Raw genomic sequence first — 18026 nt, forward strand, 5'->3', positions numbered from 1 at the left:
AAGTTGCTACAGAAGCAAGCACAACTTCCACTTGCAAACGCATAAAATATGGTAGCACATGCATGCAATTGAGGGTACTGTGAGGATGCATCATATACAGTGATCGGTCCAGTTTATTGGTTAAGAGCTTTCGCCATGTGATAAATGAGCTGGGATTCCATGTATCTATCCTACTATCCTAGGCTGTGAGTTGCAACTTGCTTATAATTTGTGAAAGGTTGCTCGCTCTGTGCTAATCAATCGAAGGATATTTGTACAGTATATACTTTTGGCTTTAACTATGTTTAGGTTAATTAATCATCCAAGCTCACCTGCGTCCGCTCACCGGTGATGATTAATTTGATCGCCCCGATGAGATGAAGCTGCGTGTGAGCTAGCAATACTGCTACTTGTACATGTATACTAGTATTGTTTTCTCTCTGAAATTTGTGCCACAACCACAACTGATGGTGAGACGAGGTCATGCATACCACTTGGTGCTGGTGGTAAAATAGATTAATTAGTCGCTTGGGACAAGTACGTAGTTACCGGTTTATTACACTATAAGAAATTTGCTACGCGACTGAAAATGATATGGTACAACAATTAACCGTACAGACGAGTTAATTTCCTGTAGAAAAAGTGATCATGTCAAAGCACGCATGCATGCTTCCAAGCTGCTGGAGTAGCTCGTACACGCGTACACCCAAACTTTGGCACGTTAACATCACATGTAAATTAAAAACATACATATCTATAGGCGACTCTTCTAATCAGAATAGACATGTAGTAGCTGAGAAAAAGACGAACAAAATACCGCGTAGATGATGTATATAGTAGCAACAAGCCAAATAGATAAAGCATATAGTATATTATTATATCACTTTCAGTGCTTGGGGAAAAAAAATAAGCTAACAGTGGGCTCCTGCTTTTCTTTTTCCCTCTTGTTTTGTTTTCTAGGCAGTTAATTCACCCACCAAACGAGCTGTCCTTGTCTTCCTGGGGGGCTGGGGGCCGCATGGAATTCGTAATCCCCTTTTCATTTTTTTTTGTTTATGATATTTTCCGCTAACGCGTACGTTCCTAGGCCACACATGTGGTTAATCTGTTCTTATCCTATTCATCTCCTTATTCTATAGTAGCAACCTTAATTATCACCTCTACTATACTGATCTGCATGGTTGCTATACCCCGGGCCCCTTCATGATCTTGTGAGTTATTTATGTTTGTTCGTCTGGCTAGCTAGCTGCATGAAAGGTTTCTACTGGCTTGGCCAAGCCATATGGCACTCTTTTTAGGTTTTTTTTATACAATGAGCCATATGGCACATGGATCTACAAAAGTAAGAATTGATATGATTAACAGTTGAGTAGTCTTTTTCTGCAATATGTGATTAACTATGTATGGATTAGCATACACTACATATATAGGTCAGTACTATAGATACCGAAAGTGCACACTGATACCTATAGAAAATTTCCCACCTTCACAAACTGAAAAAGCAAAAAAACCAACACCTTTAAAAAACTATAGGCGCCGGTTTAAAAAAAAGGCAAAAACCAGCACATATATACGTGTGATGTCTTCATGATTTTTGTGTCCATTGTTTTTGTTCTGTTTTTGTTCATGATTGTGTTCTTGGATGATGTGGAGTGGCTCGGTGAATCGGCTCGATGTTTTTGTTCTGTTTTTGTTCATGATTCATATTTGGATTTCTATAACAAACACACCTACTCGCTCTGTTCCAAAGTATAACAACCTATTATTATATTAGACATAATCTAGTATTGCTATATTCAAAAAGGGAAGGAGTGCTATTTTTATCACTTAAAGTTGACACGTTATTGGTACATCATTTATGCTTATTAGGACACTGAACTATGCCTTTGACAAATCTTAGACATCCTGAAGTCATTGTGTAGAGATACACAATATGTGTACTAATCGGATATCATCAATTGTAATATATAGTTATATATGATGAATTTGATACAGTGGGAGCGCAAGCTTTCGCAATCATTAAGTCTTTTTTTTTTCACGTATTTTAGTGGACAAGAAAATTTAACTCGAGGCGTGCACACATTAGGAGAAACCATTTGGTAACAATACTTCCCTGACCCTTTTTGCTGGACCTGTTTACATCGACTCGGTCTCCACGATGCACTTCACTATTCATTACTCTTTCTGTCTTTAGAAGACCGTTGTTTTTGTTTTTTAATCTAGCCAAAGACATATATTAAGTAAAATGTTAAATATCTTTCATTATGTGGAGAGAAAATTAAAAATGTAGAGAAAATGAGAAGAACTAGGGACTACTATTATAGTTCAATGGTTAAAACAAGAAGAAAAAGTAGTATTAAAAATGTGACCCAATCTAAAACTAAAGTTTTTGTGGGAAGAATCTTAGGCTAAAACAATAATCTTTTAGGGATGGAGGGAGTAACATATTTATATAACTTCTTTAAATGTTAAAATACACATATTTGTATATATTACTCCCTCTGTATTTTAATTTTAATGTATGACACCGTTGACTTTTTAATCAACGTTTGACCATTCGTTTTATTCAAAACTTTTGTGCAAATATGAAAATATTTATGTCATGCTTAAAGAACATTTGATGATGAATCAAGTCACAATAAAATAAATGATAATTATATAAATTTTTTGAATAAGACGAATGGTCAAACGTTAGATAAAAAGGCAACGACGTCATACATTAAAATATGGAGGTAGTAATTATTTTGAATTTGAAATATTTAACTGCAAGTGTCTTAATTAGGAAATCATCTAATTATACTATCTAATTAAGAATGAAGGGATTACACATGGACCTCTTTGTGTATGAAATCCTAATCCAGACATAAGAAAACATATACTCCTAGTATGTATATGTAGGTGTACTTACAGGCTGTAGCTAGGACGGAAAACCTTTGCTAGGTTCTTAATTACTCCAACGAAAATCCCTAGGAAATTAAGTGGCTAAAGTCCAAACTGAAACATGTGCATATGAACTTGCAGGATAATTACACACGGCCGGCGGCGCAGGTGGGCGCACACATCGGCTTGCACAAAAGGCCACGCTTGCTTAGCCAACAGCTTATAAACTGATGGATGCTAGTAGCAGCTCACAGCAAGCTACTCTGGCTTCCTAGTTCCTACCAAACTGGAGTAGTAAGCATTTCTAAGGCTTAAATTTATACCACGATATATAAGCATGATTCCCATTATATATTTCAATAATTTCAAACTTAATCAAATTAGCTAACATTTTAAAAGGGAATCTCAGTAATTTAAATTTGAAAAATTAACAACTAAATTAAGTGACTAAAATGAAATCTTTTGTCCTAAATCTTAGTATATTTGCTAAATAATCTAAAAACATTTATACTATTTTGAAACAGAAGTACAGTAGTAGTGTTGAAGTGATTAATTATGTCCACATGCTTTGGCTTTGCCATTTTTTTTGTTCTCTCTCCGACGTAAGGGTTTCGTCCGTTCGCTGAGCTCATTAAAACGCGGAAAGGGCCGGGGATTGAAGATTCCTGCCACGCGGTCGGCCCTTCCACGTTGCTTCGCCAATGGGAGCCCCTCCTCTGACTTCACCCTTTGTTTTATCCCCACTAAGAAACGGCTTTTCACTTGTTTTTGTCTCAAAGATAGTTAAGCTTTTTGGTGTGTGATTAATTAAGAAAGATGATCATAAGGTTGGGTGAGACGATGACTTAAAGTTGTAGGCTTTTTTTCCATCTACAGATATATATATACATATAGTATATAGTACTGATCTGATAGTGTCAAATTATTGGTGTGTATTTGTAAATATATATGTTTATCTGGAGTACATGCATGGCTCAAACAAAGACATTGGTTCTCCTTTTTTTCCCGGAAAGTAAGGAAAATTAGTTCCTAAATGAAAGACGATGAAACCCCTTTTTTTCCAAACCGTTTGTAACACATCCATTTTATGATTTTAACGCGTCTTCCCATGAAGTTTTCTTGCAGTGAGACGGTCAATATCGACTGGTTGCATATAGGCAATTAACATTTGTTTTGTTTCAAAGATTGTCCCAGAGTACTGATAGTAACAGTCTAGTCTCATCGATCCCGTCAAACATGCAGCAAAGATAGTGATTGATTCTACTACAAGAACACAGTGTTTTCCTTGTAATGAAAAACGAAATACTGAGGAAATTTAACGAGCTTGAAAGCTCAATCACTACCATGACTAGCGAGCTAATCCTGAGGGTGGTAATATTTTCTGTCAACAGACCAGATTGGGACTAATAACGGCGCAAGCAAATGATGGTTGAAATAATTAAATATGAACATGGCATGGCCACTTGCAAGCATATAAAAATCACTGTATATTATCAGCAACATGGCTGCTGATGAGATATACTATTCATTATCATATGGAAATGATACCTGTGTGGCTAAACGACAGCTCTGATTATACTATCTCGATCTGCTTCTTGGTGCAGTTAGTTAAATCTGTTTTTAGAAAAATATTGTACATCATCCATTGGATCAATAATTAGCTAGTATGCATGCATGAGCAGCAGCTGCAGGTTCATGATTTCCTTTTCGATCATGCAAAGGGCAGAATTGAACTAGTCAACATCGATAGAAGATTATGGACCAGCAGTCGGCATCCTTAAAAATCCCCATATCAGGTTGAGTTTAATTTACTTGTCGACGAGCCTTAATTTAGTACGCATGGTTACTTGTAAATAAGTGTTATTTGAATGTGTTTGACTCGTCTATAGAGAGTACTAGGATTTGGCGCGCACACATTTGAAATTTTGTAGTAATATTTGCCCATATCAGAAAAAAGGATATTTGGAAAAATCGTGTGAAGTTTTTGTAAAAATTCCCATGTTTTAAACCGGGTTAGTTTTACATTAGTGATATGTTGTGCTGCTTTGCTTTCATGGTTATTTCTAGCTTATGCAGAAATAATTCGTTCATTGTTTTAATTCCACGCGTACCATATATATATATATATATATATATATATATATATATATATATATATATATATATATATATATATATATATATATATATATATATATATATATATATATATATATATATATATATATATATATATATATATATATATATATATATATACAACAAAAATATTTTGGGTATCAATAAATTTCCTTTTTCTTTCCGCTCTAATCAACAAATCAACAATGAACTGATCATATATTAGTACATTTCCAAAAGGTACTACTTAATTATAATTAGTAGTGCACATGCGTTTCTATCATATATACTACCCTACGTTTCAATATCAATTCTTTTAAGCATCACTATCTGAATGACATTAGCCTTCGTGCTCATGATACAGCAACATCAGGCGGCCGGCCAGGTGTACATTCCAGATGCCATACGTATACATAACTTCAATAAGATCCTCTTCATTTTCAAAAGGTACAATTTACCTGCCCTTAATTTGGAATAAACACTAGGCACAGTAAGTGTAAAAGAGACAAGAAATGAGGAAAAAAAAGCCTCCACTGATTTTCATACGGACAATGAATGAATGGACGCAGTACTTTCAGTGTGAAACAGAGTGAAATGATAGCAACTGAAGGTCTTAGAGAAACAACCCAAAAAAAAGCACCATGCAACTAACAAAGCTACTAGCATTTTCTTTAAGAAAAAAAAAACGAGCCAGTAGCACATATACCGACCAGAGCACTTGAAAGAGATGTATGTCTAACTGAAACAGCATGAAAATATTCCCAATATGAACTGGACAGCGTCGCAATATGTCACATATATAGGCTTTTAGCGTTCGTCGTTTGTATATCGAATAACCTTTTTCTTTTAGATGTGATGCCACCAAAAAACAAAAAAACAAAGACAAGAGATTTGAGTAGTGGCAAAGGGCTGTGTGTACGTGTCCACGTAGAATCGTATAATATCATCAGTGAACTTCTCGCCCAAGTAAATTAACTAGCCTTAGTTTAGCTATTTTGGACTTTAGTCCTCCTCCACACTTAATTTACATTATCGAGTTGATTGTGGTATCTATGCAGCATATATCAAATTTTCACCTGAAAAATATATAAAACAATAATTTAGGCTCCTATCGAATAGCCTATTCAGCCAAAGAAAAAGCCAAAATTTGAATTTTCAAACTTAATTTTGATATTTATTTTGAGGTATTTTCAACGTAGTTTCTTTTTCAGCATTGGCTTTTAAGTCACCGAGAATATATATATAAAAGTTTTACCTACAAATTTATTTTTATTCTCTAATAAGCCGTTTTGGCTTATTAAAAGAAAAGCCAAACGATGGGGCCATTACATTATCGAGTTGATTGTGGTATCTATGCAGCATATATCAAATTTTTACCTGAAAAATATATAAAACAATGACAAATAATTTACGGACAACCAATGTCATTTTGTGCATAGGTTCAAGCTCACAAACATATGTGCTAATACAAAACTATCTTCCACATAATTTAATCCATGGTTACTTTGTAGCTGACATTTTAATTACAAACCATCTCCGAAACATCCAGAAATAAAGTAGAACAGACAAAAGTATTTCCACCAACATATATATATATATATACACATTTGATTTGCACTTGATAGTGCAGTTGCAAGAGGTGTGTGGTTTTAACATCGAGATCGCATGTTCAATCCCCAATACACTTACATTTTCTTTTTAAAACATATTTAGAGGTACAAATCTCCCTTCAAATCTAGTTTTTTTTTTATTTGATGTTGTTCCAAACCAAAGTGTCCAAGCTGACGCTTTTGGGTACAACCCTCCACTAATCTAAAATTTGTTTAATGGATCATTGCATCACCCCAACACTGTCCACTAGCTAAGCTAATGTAGCTTAGCCCGATCGATCCGACATGGCGTTGGCCAATCAAATCCAAAGAACCCCCTCTCGCCGTCGCCATCTAGTTCTCTCACCGGTCAAAATCCTCTTCTCCCCCACTCACCACCAACGCGCTTCTTCTTCACCTCTCCAATCCCCTTCTTCTTCTTCTTCTTCTTCTTCTTCTTCTTCTACCTCTCGATCCCCTCCTCCCCTCCTCTTTATAAGCTCGAGCTCCCCTCGCAGCTGCGCCTCACTCCACATGCACTCTCGCCATCTCGATCTTTTTACCCAATTCTTGATCACTCTTCTTGGTCGTTCTTGCCATTCTTGTACCGCGAAGCGAGCTTAGCTGCAACCTGCAAGATCGAGCTAGCTAGCTAGCAATTTATCTAGGTTGGTGAGAGCAGGAAGAGATCGATCAAGGGTTGAGGGGTGATGGAGAGCATGGAGGGCAATGGAGGAGGGCGGCTGGTGGTGACGGAGCTGAGCCACATCAAGGAGCTCGTGAGGCAGCTGGAGGGACACCTGGGTGGCTCCGGCTCCCCCGACCTCTGCAAGCACCTGGCCTCGCAGATCTTCTCCGTCACCGAGCGCTCCATCGGCATGATCAGGTCCGGCCACTTCGACGGCCACCGCAAGCGCTCCGCCGCCGCTGTCGCCGCCGGTGACCTCGACTCGGCGACTCCCAGCCCCCTCAGCGACGTCTCCGACTTGCCTTTCAAGGCCACCAAGAAGAGGTGAATATATACAAAGATTAATTGTTCATGTTCATTTTTAGCTGAATTTTTGGGGGAATGATTGATTGAGTTTAATTTTTTGTTTGTTTCGAATTTTTTTGATTGATTTTTGCAGGAAGACGTCGACGGAGAAGAAGAGGCATCAGATTAGGGTGAGCTCGACGGGAGGGGTGGAGAATCCACCGGTAGATGATGGCCATAGCTGGAGAAAGTATGGGCAGAAAGAGATTCTTGGAGCCAAGCACCCAAGGTTGGTATTTTTCTGATTTCCCTCTACTTTTTCCCCCCAATATTTCAGTACAAAAAAGGTGTTTGTTTCCACCTTTTTCATAGCCTAATCTGCACATGCGTTTTTCATAAGCTTTGTGCTGTGGCATCATCAAAGATATATCTGCTTTGCTTTCCTGCTTGGTTTGGTTGTTTGTGGCTGTCTTTTCTTTATCATGGTGAAAGCAGCTGCAGCCTTTCCTCTGTTCTCAAATGCTTGGACTCCACCTGTCAGAAATTCAGATAGGATCATAGGACCACCTGTTTGTTTGCATGCATCTAATTGGATGTGTTGTCAAATAATCCTGCCAATTAGTTTGATTGTTTTCGAAATCACACAAACTTTTCTGAAGAATTTTAAGAATCTTTGATCGATTGCAAGGTTTCTAAAAACATTTTTTTTCAGGGGTTACTACCGTTGCACCCACCGCCACTCGCAGGGATGCATGGCGACGAAGCAGGTGCAGCGCACCGACGAGGACGCGACGGTGTTCGACGTGATCTACCACGGCGAGCACACGTGCGTCCACAAGGCGGTGGCCGCCGGCGCCGGCAAGCCGGAGACGGAGACGGACACGAACGCCGCCGCCGAGAGCCGCCTCCACGACCTGAGCTCCGGCCTGACGGTGAAGATCGAGGGGCTGACGGCGCCGCCGCAGCAACAGCAGGGCGGCGGCGGCTGGAACGCCATGCCGCCGTTCTGCCTGTCGTCGCCGGTGAGCGGCCTGGCGCCGCCGGATCAGCACAACCCGTTCTCCGCGCCGTCGACGCCGGAGAACCGCCTCGCCGCCGCCGCGTCGTCGGCGGCCTCGCCGGCGACCTCCGACTCGATGGCCGCCGCGCCGTTCCACCAGGCGGCGGCCGGCGGCGGCGATGAGGCGTGGCGGGACGCCGAGCTCCAGGAGGTGGTGTCCGCGCTCGTCGCCGCGACGACGACGACGGCGACCGCGCAGCCGGCGCCCGCCACCGCCATGGTCGACGCCGACCTCTCCGCCCTCGACGCCTTCGAGTTCGACCCCGGATTCACCATTGATATCACCAGCTTCTTCGCATGAGATTATGAACAGAACCAGATCAATGGTGACCAAACTCAACCCAATCCAATCCAATCCAATCCAACCCGATCCGATCCTCACATAGCTGATGAACACTAGAGAAGCAGTTCATGGTGACCACCCTCTGTTCTTTAGCTGTTGCCATGAAAGAACAGAGGAGGGAAGAAGAGCAGAAGCTTTCTTCCTAGGTCAATAGAGATGAGAAATAGTAGTACTAGTACTTAATTTTTCTCTCTTTTTTTTCCCCAAATGAGAGTGTTTCTTTGTATTATTATTAGTATTATTATTATTGATTTGTGTCAAGGAAAATAAGATCTTGATCATGTTCTGAGCATCCAAAGAATATAATTTTGTCAGCAGTTTTATACTCTTGAAGTACAATATCATGATTCTCATCAGGACAAATGAACCAAAATAGTTGTACAAACTCTTGATTTTCTCATCAGGAAAAATGGACTAGATCTTGAAAAAAAATATTCTTATTGTAGCCACCCAGATTACTTCACCAACACAAGCATGAGCACATGAAAATTCCAAACGTGTTTCCTGAAACCCAATAGCCGTGTAATCCTCAGACACGACCAGGGGGAGAATTGGACCAAGTAAAAAATGCATATCATTGTCATTGTAGTAGAAACAATAAATACAAAAGTTGGCACATTTCGTTGTCTTATCTGAGAAAGTTCCATAAATCTAAGGAAACATATCTTTTCAAAGAGATAAATCGACGAAAACATTGAGATTGAACTCACATAAATATAGTCCATATGGTCCAAACACTGCTACTAGTAAGAGTGCCAGGTCAAAGATGAAATGAGAACCACAGAGCTTGGGGCCAGTCCTCATCACAGGCAGGAGACAGTTTCATTCCTTCAAGGAACATCCGTGGAACGCAAGGGTTCACATTTGGGAGATTCCTGAGCCTCTCATCTCTATCATCATCAGTCCTTCAGTTTGCCGATGCAGAAATCTTCGATGATCTCGAAGACTCTAAAGCCATGTTGCGGTCTGAAAAGCGCGTAAGAGTTATTTTATTTACCTGAGTCATAAAAAAATGACGCGTACAACACTTGTGAAAGTGAAAAGGGGAATCAGTAAAAGCAAAAATCAGAATTTGCGGTCTTGAGAATGATATGAGAAGAAAGATCCCCTTCAGTGTCGCAGTTGAGAAAGTAACACTACCCTTTGGAGCATCCATCATCTAGATTTTCTTTTTGGTTCTTGAAATGGTCAATGTTAAATGTATTAAAATCAGTAACATCCACATGTCCCTAAAATCACGGATATGGATTTATGGGTGTATGTCGCTGAGCATAAATAGTTTCAATGATGACAAAAATACATGACCAGTACTCAAACACAGGAAACCATTGCACAATACCATTGGAATACACCAGAAAGAATGGAAATTCATTGACAGGTAAAATAAGAGCGTAATTGCCTTTGCTTGTTGCTGTTACAGAAAATTATAAATGTCATTAGCAACATTTACTATGTTAGTCAATTGAGTAATTTCGATGGAGTAAACAGGGATCCATAAGTCTAGCCCTGTCAATTAGTAAGTTACTATAAAAACTAAATTAGATTTCACCTCGGAAAAGATGCAGCAAAGTAACATGAGACACTTCTGCGATTCATGCTAAAGCAGCAACATAGTATTATGCTCCAGAAAAGATTCAAGAACAATATTGACATAGTATGGTATAATTGAGGTGATAAGATACAGACCCCAAAAATCCCTCTGTTGAATCACCACCGGCATTGTTTAGAATTTCATCACCACCTGGATGTTCCTCCACATAAGAGGTTACGTCATACACCTGGATCAATCACGAAATCAGCAATCATCAGACAAAATAGTGCAAATTTTCCAATTTCAAACTTCATAGTTTTGTTACACAAAATCAATTGCAAAACTGGAATATCATCTTCTTCCAACCTTGTCCTTGACTATGATCCAACAATCCTTCCTTGTGTTGTGAGTCGATACCTCTTTCTTTGTATAGCTCCTAAATTTCTGAATGTGAAATTCCATGGGCAAATAGTGAGAATGGAGTGTACTTTTAATGAACCAACAATGAGTCAAGTGTATCCTTAGATCAATAAACAGAAAGCTTATTCTGAATTCTGAAGCCTCATGGTGTTTTTTTTTTTTTTGAGATAAATCTTTTTGTTAAATAAAATTACATGTACAACTTTTACAGAAAACTACACTATCCAAATATAGAAAAAGAAATTCACCATTCCACCGTTTGGTGATTGTATTTCCTTCCCTTTACCTGCATTACATTAGTCAGTGCCAATTAGTTTAAAGCAACTAAAACTAAATATTGCAATTGATGCAACTTTTACCATTGTTGTTGGATTTTGGAATAACAAAGATGGCTCCTAGTACAAGAAGCAAAACGAGTGAGATGACTAGAATAACTTCCATTGAGCAACTCACGAATTAATTACTGAACTGGGTAATACTCTGCACATCAAAATAGAATTCAATCAGCAAGATTACAGCAAGGTGCTGTTCACTAATAAAGTTGCAGTAACCAAAGCAATCACAGAATGCAAGTCTGAAATGATCTTAACATTTAATATCTCTAAAAGAAATCAGAAGAAAGGACGGTTACAGCATCGAGAGTACAGTAAACTCTGAGAATACACAACAAATTAGATCTTGCATGATAATGGCTACAGGCTAATATCTACATCAAATCAAGGTGGCCTAACAACTGCAGCCAGATAATGCTAAGAGCTAAAAACCTAAAACATCAAATGATTCTTCAGTGATAGCATCTACTGAAAACACAATCTTTCAAAAGGAGGAGCACTTTCAGCAACAAATCACCACTTGGGATATGTACCCAGCACCATCTATAGAAAGATCGAACATTTCCCACTAATACGGTAATACCCCACTTAAAATTTGAGCATGTTCCAAGAAATTTGATGAAATCGATTTGGGCCAATATCATTGGAATAACAAAGATGGCTCCATGTGACACTTACAAGAAGCACAATAAGTGGTATGACGATATTATTGACCTCCGAAATTAATTACTGAACTACGTATATTAACTGGAGCAGTGCTCTGCACAACAAACTTGACTCGAATCAGAGTGGCAGCAGGCAGTACACTGATAATGTGTTAATGATTGTGAGGCATATCACTGATAAAATTTACAAGAACGAAACATTCATACAGTAAGTATGCAATCTTCTATCTATCTATCTATCTATTATCTATTATATACTAAAAGTCAATTAAACTTCCTACAAACGCTCCTAAACCGCCACATGGCATGCTACAAACGCTCATAGGCTGCCACTTGGCATTATCAAATCTCACCGTCGATTTTCACTTAAATTGGTGGACCCGTTATTTTATACCATTGGATTATATCTATTATTAAAAAATTTCAACTTTCTCTGTATATGATTTAAGAGCTACTACTGTTGTCATGTACGTACAGGTTTATACGATGTCTTCTCCCGTACGTACTTATGTGCACAAAAACAAAACAATAGTTTACGTACTATTCGCTGGAAAGAAAAGAAAAAAACCATGCGCATATACATAAAAAAGACGACAAAAAAATACATCATAAAAATCGATGATCTTTAAATAAAATATGATTTTCTAAAATATATTACATCACAAATATAAATATATATAGTTAAACTAAGATCTATAATAATAATATAAAATATCCAACCAATGTTCCTTGAACCATCTTCTAAATTATTTTTAAATTATATATCTAATTTCTGATTCCGTTGTTTTCCTTTAATTAAATTATAAGTTATATTGTGGTCTTAAATATATCACGACACATGGGGCTGATATATAATAGTTAGTTTTTGATAATCTATTATATACTAAAAGGCTATTAAGCATCCTTAAAACATTCTCAAACCGTTATATGGCATTCTACAAACACTCTCATCTCACCATGTATCACTCTAGAAAAATTATAGAAAAAACAAAACATCTAGCCATCGATTTTCACTAATATACGGTGCACCCGTATTTTCTACCCTCGGATTTCCTTAAAGAAAAAAAAAAAGAAAGACCCACACCCCACCGCTTCCATCCATTACGTTACGTTAGGTATATGTACGTAGTTACGTACTCCCTCTGTTTCACAATGTAATTTATTCTATCATTTCTCACATTCATATTGATGTTAATGAATTTAGACATATATATTTATCTAGATTCATTAACATCAATATGAATGTGAAAAATGCTAGAATGACTTACATTGTGAAACGGAGGAAGTATCATATATCCCTGCCCTCACCCTAATATATAAGGGCAACATGCCCTCCTATTTTCAAGCATTTTCTTAATTAATATTGGAAAACATACTTTGTAATAAATTATTTTAAACAACTATATCATCTAAATAGCTATTTTTTATCCGTGCATGGGACGAGATTATTTACAATAAAATTTAGAATTCAATACCTACATTAAATATATTTTAAAAGTAAAATAAATGTATTTCTTTGGGTCATATAATGCTAGAGACTACCTATTGGTCACTCGATATATATTAAGAAAAATCACATAGATTTTTAAACCATATGAGTGGCAACATTTTGCTTATATTAGTAAATACAACACCCGACACATTTTCTAATAGGTCTAAAATTATATCTATATTTTAAAAATAGATAACTAAAGACTACGACCCGTTGGAATATGCCTCAGAAAAAAATTTCCGTCCCTTGTCCTGCTGTACATATACCTCCTTTGATCCTCTCGCCTTATTATTTTTAACTAACAACCTAATATTTAAAAAACATAGCTAAATGACTTATAATTTCTAAAATTATATTTGATTTTTAATTTGTTTTAATTATTGTTTTATTTACAGTTAATTAAATAATTCAATATCCATTATAGTTGTATTTTACTATATAGAAATTAAAATACTCCTATGCAGGGCAACTGAATGAAATTGAAAAATTATAACAGAATGAAAACATGTATTATTTCATATTAAACAATCTACGCAATAAAAACCAAAACCAATTAAAGACCTTTAGAGCACACTTAAGTCACCATATGTCACATTTTAAAATTATAAAATATTTCATTTAAATCGATGGACCCATTATTTTCAACCATTAGATTTAATTTACGAAAAATCTTACGCTGCCACGCGTCATGTCCTGAAAATCATAAATAATCTTAAAAATTTTGAGAAAAAATTAAACCTATCATCATTGGTTTTAAGTTACATTATTTGGAGAAGTTATAAAAATAAATCGCATCTACCTCCTCGCCCCCTTCACATGCGCGCAGACCACTGCCAATCCCATCCCTATTTTTGGGTAGGAGTAAACTAAAAGAGAAATAATCAATATGTTAAAACAACCATAGTTTTTAAGCTACATGTCTGATTTCTAATATAATTATTGCTCTATTTATAATTAAACTAGGAATTTAAGATCCGTATCCTTATATTTTCCTATATACAAAATATGGCATTCGACCACATTGTTGACGACAAACCCAGAAGTAAGATTTAGGATCTGCACAGGAGTTAAGCAGATCTCCTAGGCCAGTGTGTGTTTTTCACATCAACACACATTCAGCCCATGTGCTTTGCATACCATCCAAATATGATTCAAATACCTTAAACAAGTTGGCTGCACATATTACATCACTATACATCATTCTGCAAACATGTATAGCTAAATTAAATCAATAGTTATCCAAACAAAAATTACAAAGTGAACTATGAAACATTTTTTTTATTAAGGGAGAACACCCTGCCCTTTTACGTGTGATTTGAATTGCTGTAAAAGAATTACGAAATAATCCAATACAGGTTGCATCATCATATGTTGTTTGTCAAACATGCATAGCTAAATTAGATATACATTGTCTCAGCAAATACAACTAACTAAAATATGAAGTCCAAACCACCAATGCATAGAAAATCCAATGGCTTTAGTTAGAGAAAATCCGATTACTTCATGATTTTTTTAAAAAATATGTGCTAAAATAATCCAAGCAAGCTAAATGATCTTCCGTGTATTTGCTTTAAACTATGTTACCATCTAATTGACTTTAGATGGTGCTTAATGCACTTTTAGTATATCATTGATATATGTTCAAGCGTGTTGTTTTGGCCTTCTAAGCATTCTGGGTAACTCCGTTTATTTTCTTTGCTCATAGACCATTCAAAAGGTGAATCATCCCTATATATAAACATTAATCATCTGCAAATATATTTTGTTGTATATATATACTTAAATGATTAACTTTGGAGTCCATTTAGATTTTATGATATAACAAGACATGGAAATATTAGTAACTAAGCTCCACCAAAAATGTGATCACAACTGCGATGAATCACAAGGCAACCTCTGTAGGTGCAATGACCACATCTCAACACGGTGACTAGGAGCTGCATAAAACCGTATGGCGGGGGAAAAGGAACAATGAATTTAGCTAGGTCTTACATTTTCATCAATAGGGCCCATAGCATTCAACAAACAAAGAAAAAAAACACCTTGCTTTTAATTAAATAAACATGTTTTCTAAACAAACTAGGTCTAACTCCTTTTTAGATGATGATGAAGATTATATATAATTGCTTATACATATTAATTAAATACTATATAGTATATAGCATAGAGAAATTATCAAAGTGATGCAACGAAGAATATTTGCTGAGGAAATGCACTTCCAAAACATGGCGGAGGCTCTCTGATAAATATGATCCATTTTCAAATACAGTGCACGATACATGCCCGCGCGAATGCGCGGGCTACCTTCCTAGTTATCTTAATGCGTCTAATCTGAAAAGAATAAAACTAAAAGATGGACAGTTACTGCATCGGAAGTACACTAATCTCTGGATGTAGTAAAGAAATTTGACCTTTGCAAAATATAATAACCGCAGCCTGCCTCATTCTAGTACATAATCAAAGTGGGCATGCGAATCTAAAAAGAAAAAAAAAGGGTATCCTTGCAAATCCCAGCAGAAAATCAGACAATGCGTCGCAAACAGGTGAAAAACGGCATCATTCTCATGCCAGAATATACTGAAAACCCGAATTTTAGTTCAGACCGGGTCCTCAAATCTGAGGCGGTTTTCTGCAACGAATCAACTCTTGCGCGCAATCATCCTACCGCCGACTACTGAAAGACCACAGATCTCTCCCACTATTTCCCCACCGAGATCCACGAAGTTGGCGCCTGGCAATCCGCATTAATCCCTCGCCATAGGACGCAGCAAAAACTACAGGAACAGAATGCAGTAGGGAGCATGGAAAGTTCTAGAAGCGCACCTGGAGAGGAGAGCCCGCAAGAAGAGATTACCAGTGGAGCTTAGCTGACTGAGAGTGAGTGAGTGAGTGAGTGAGTGCGCAACCACCAACTAGGTACAGAATCTGGATTTAGACCCCCTGAAGAGGACTCGTTTAATATTCCCAATCGGACTAAACAAGAGTGTCTTCTGATGTCGCCATGGCCGGAGCTCCCTGCATCAGCCAATGCGCCAGCAGAAAACAGAATAAACTGAAATGGTGACAGCAGAAGAGGCTCAGCTCATATGATGAGGGGATCGTGGGGTCCGTTTCTTTGATCTGAACTGGGTACTGCTCGAAACCAGCGGATCAGTAACCGTGGCCCCCGGTTTCATGGGCACGATTGTGTGGGCAGTTGGAATGTTGGGATCTTGCTGAATAAAGAACAGGATCAGTATTGAGGCTTGACAGTTGAGAGGATGGGCCTCTTTGGGTAATCAGCCATTTGTCCTCAGTCTCAAAATAGGTACAGCTATGGATTTTTTTTCGGTTTTAGATTTTTTTTTAATATTTACAGAAATAATCTATGGACAAAAAAAAATTGCAGAAATAGCCCCTGCCGCCCACCTCTGGGGCGGCAAGCTGACGTGGCAAACGGGGGAGGAACGGGTGGTGACGGAGGGAGGGTTTTTTGCAGGAAAACCCTTGCCGCCCTCTGGTGGGGCGGCAAGGGGCCCGAATGCAAAAAAGCCAGTCGGGGCCGGCTATTTTGCAGGCGGCCCCTTGCCGCCCTCTGGCCGGGCGGCAGGCCTCGCTGCCTATAAAAGGCCTGCTGCCCAGCCCCCAGCCCTCATTCTTCTCTCCTCAATTCCAGTGAAAAAAAAAGAAGAGAGGGGAGGAGAAGAGAAGAAGGGGCGAAGCCCTGCCGGATTCAGACGCCGATTTCAGGTAATATTCATAGATCCTATATGTGACTATTGAGTTAAATAGTGTGTATTCTTTAAAAATTTGTTTGAATAAATGCATTATATTTTTAGGGTTTTAGTTGTACTAATCTAGAAGTGCGTATTGTAGATATCGGTAACTACGTAGATCTGCTAGTTTGGAATTAATACATTACCGTTGCATTGGCTTACACAAGAAGATGTTACGTTGTAGATGTTTATTGCATGAAAGAGTAATATGATCTAGTTATTTCGTTGACAGATATGTCGAACAAACAAATATTCCAAGTTTACCATGGACCAGGAAACGTCCGTTACGGGCCAACTGGGGTAGATCTGTCAGATTTTATTGTATCAGAAAGGGGAATTGATAGACCGGCTGAGAGGAGTGTACCTTCTATAAAAGGATGGTTAATGAGGGGCTTGAGAGTTGATCCACAGACAAGTGACATAACAATCAATGTTATAGTAAGTCGGGCAACTGAGGGTTTTTATTGGGAACTAATGCCAGTTCAAAACTCTCGAGTGTGGAGATGGTATTTGGAAAATGCATTGCAACGCGGGTGGCCTCTAGCTTTGGTTCCGTTTGTTCACCCGAAGGATCCAGGTGTGCAGACGAACATGGATGATGGCGAGGGACCAAGTGCTGAAGTAAACGAGACTTCTGTGGAGGAGGTCAACGCACGAGAGGACGGGGGCGTAGTAGCTCCAGTGGGCATTCAACCAGGTGGAGTGGCTGACGAGGGGGAGACTGTCGGTGCCATTGTGGATGAAATGGAGAGGAAGGATTCTGACAACGAGCGTGTAGAGGAAGGTGATTCGTCAGATGATGAGACGGATATTAATCCAGCAGAATGGGCTAGTGAGGATTTTTCTGGGCTGATCGTCTCTGAAGAGGATAGTGTGAGATGGGAGTACA

The 18026-nt window shown here is 38.1% G+C and overlaps 2 protein-coding genes across 2 annotated transcripts; one reads left to right on the top strand and one right to left on the bottom strand.

The window, feature by feature from the left end:
* Positions 1-7093: 7093 nt before the first annotated feature.
* On the top strand, positions 7094-9234 carry LOC4346768 (transcription factor WRKY19-like). The gene is made up of 3 exons (XM_015795764.3): positions 7094-7578; positions 7694-7828; positions 8252-9234. Exons 1-3 carry the CDS (start codon positions 7277-7279, stop codon positions 8898-8900), a joined length of 1086 nt encoding a protein of 361 aa, XP_015651250.1. The 5' UTR covers positions 7094-7276; the 3' UTR covers positions 8901-9234.
* A 269-nt stretch (positions 9235-9503) lies between these two features.
* LOC4346769 (cytochrome B5-like protein) lies at positions 9504-16608 on the bottom strand. Its single transcript, XM_015755920.3, has 6 exons — positions 16206-16608; positions 11253-11373; positions 11142-11179; positions 10840-10917; positions 10629-10720; positions 9504-9908 (listed from the first exon to the last, which is right to left on the bottom strand). The coding sequence occupies exons 2-6, from the start codon at positions 11332-11334 to the stop codon at positions 9842-9844; spliced, it is 357 nt and encodes a 118-aa protein (XP_015611406.1). The 5' UTR covers positions 11335-11373; positions 16206-16608; the 3' UTR covers positions 9504-9841.
* Positions 16609-18026: the final 1418 nt, after the last annotated feature.

The sequence above is a fragment of the Oryza sativa genome, chromosome 9 (assembly GCF_034140825.1).
Source record: "Oryza sativa Japonica Group chromosome 9, ASM3414082v1".
NCBI lineage: Eukaryota > Viridiplantae > Streptophyta > Magnoliopsida > Poales > Poaceae > Oryza > Oryza sativa.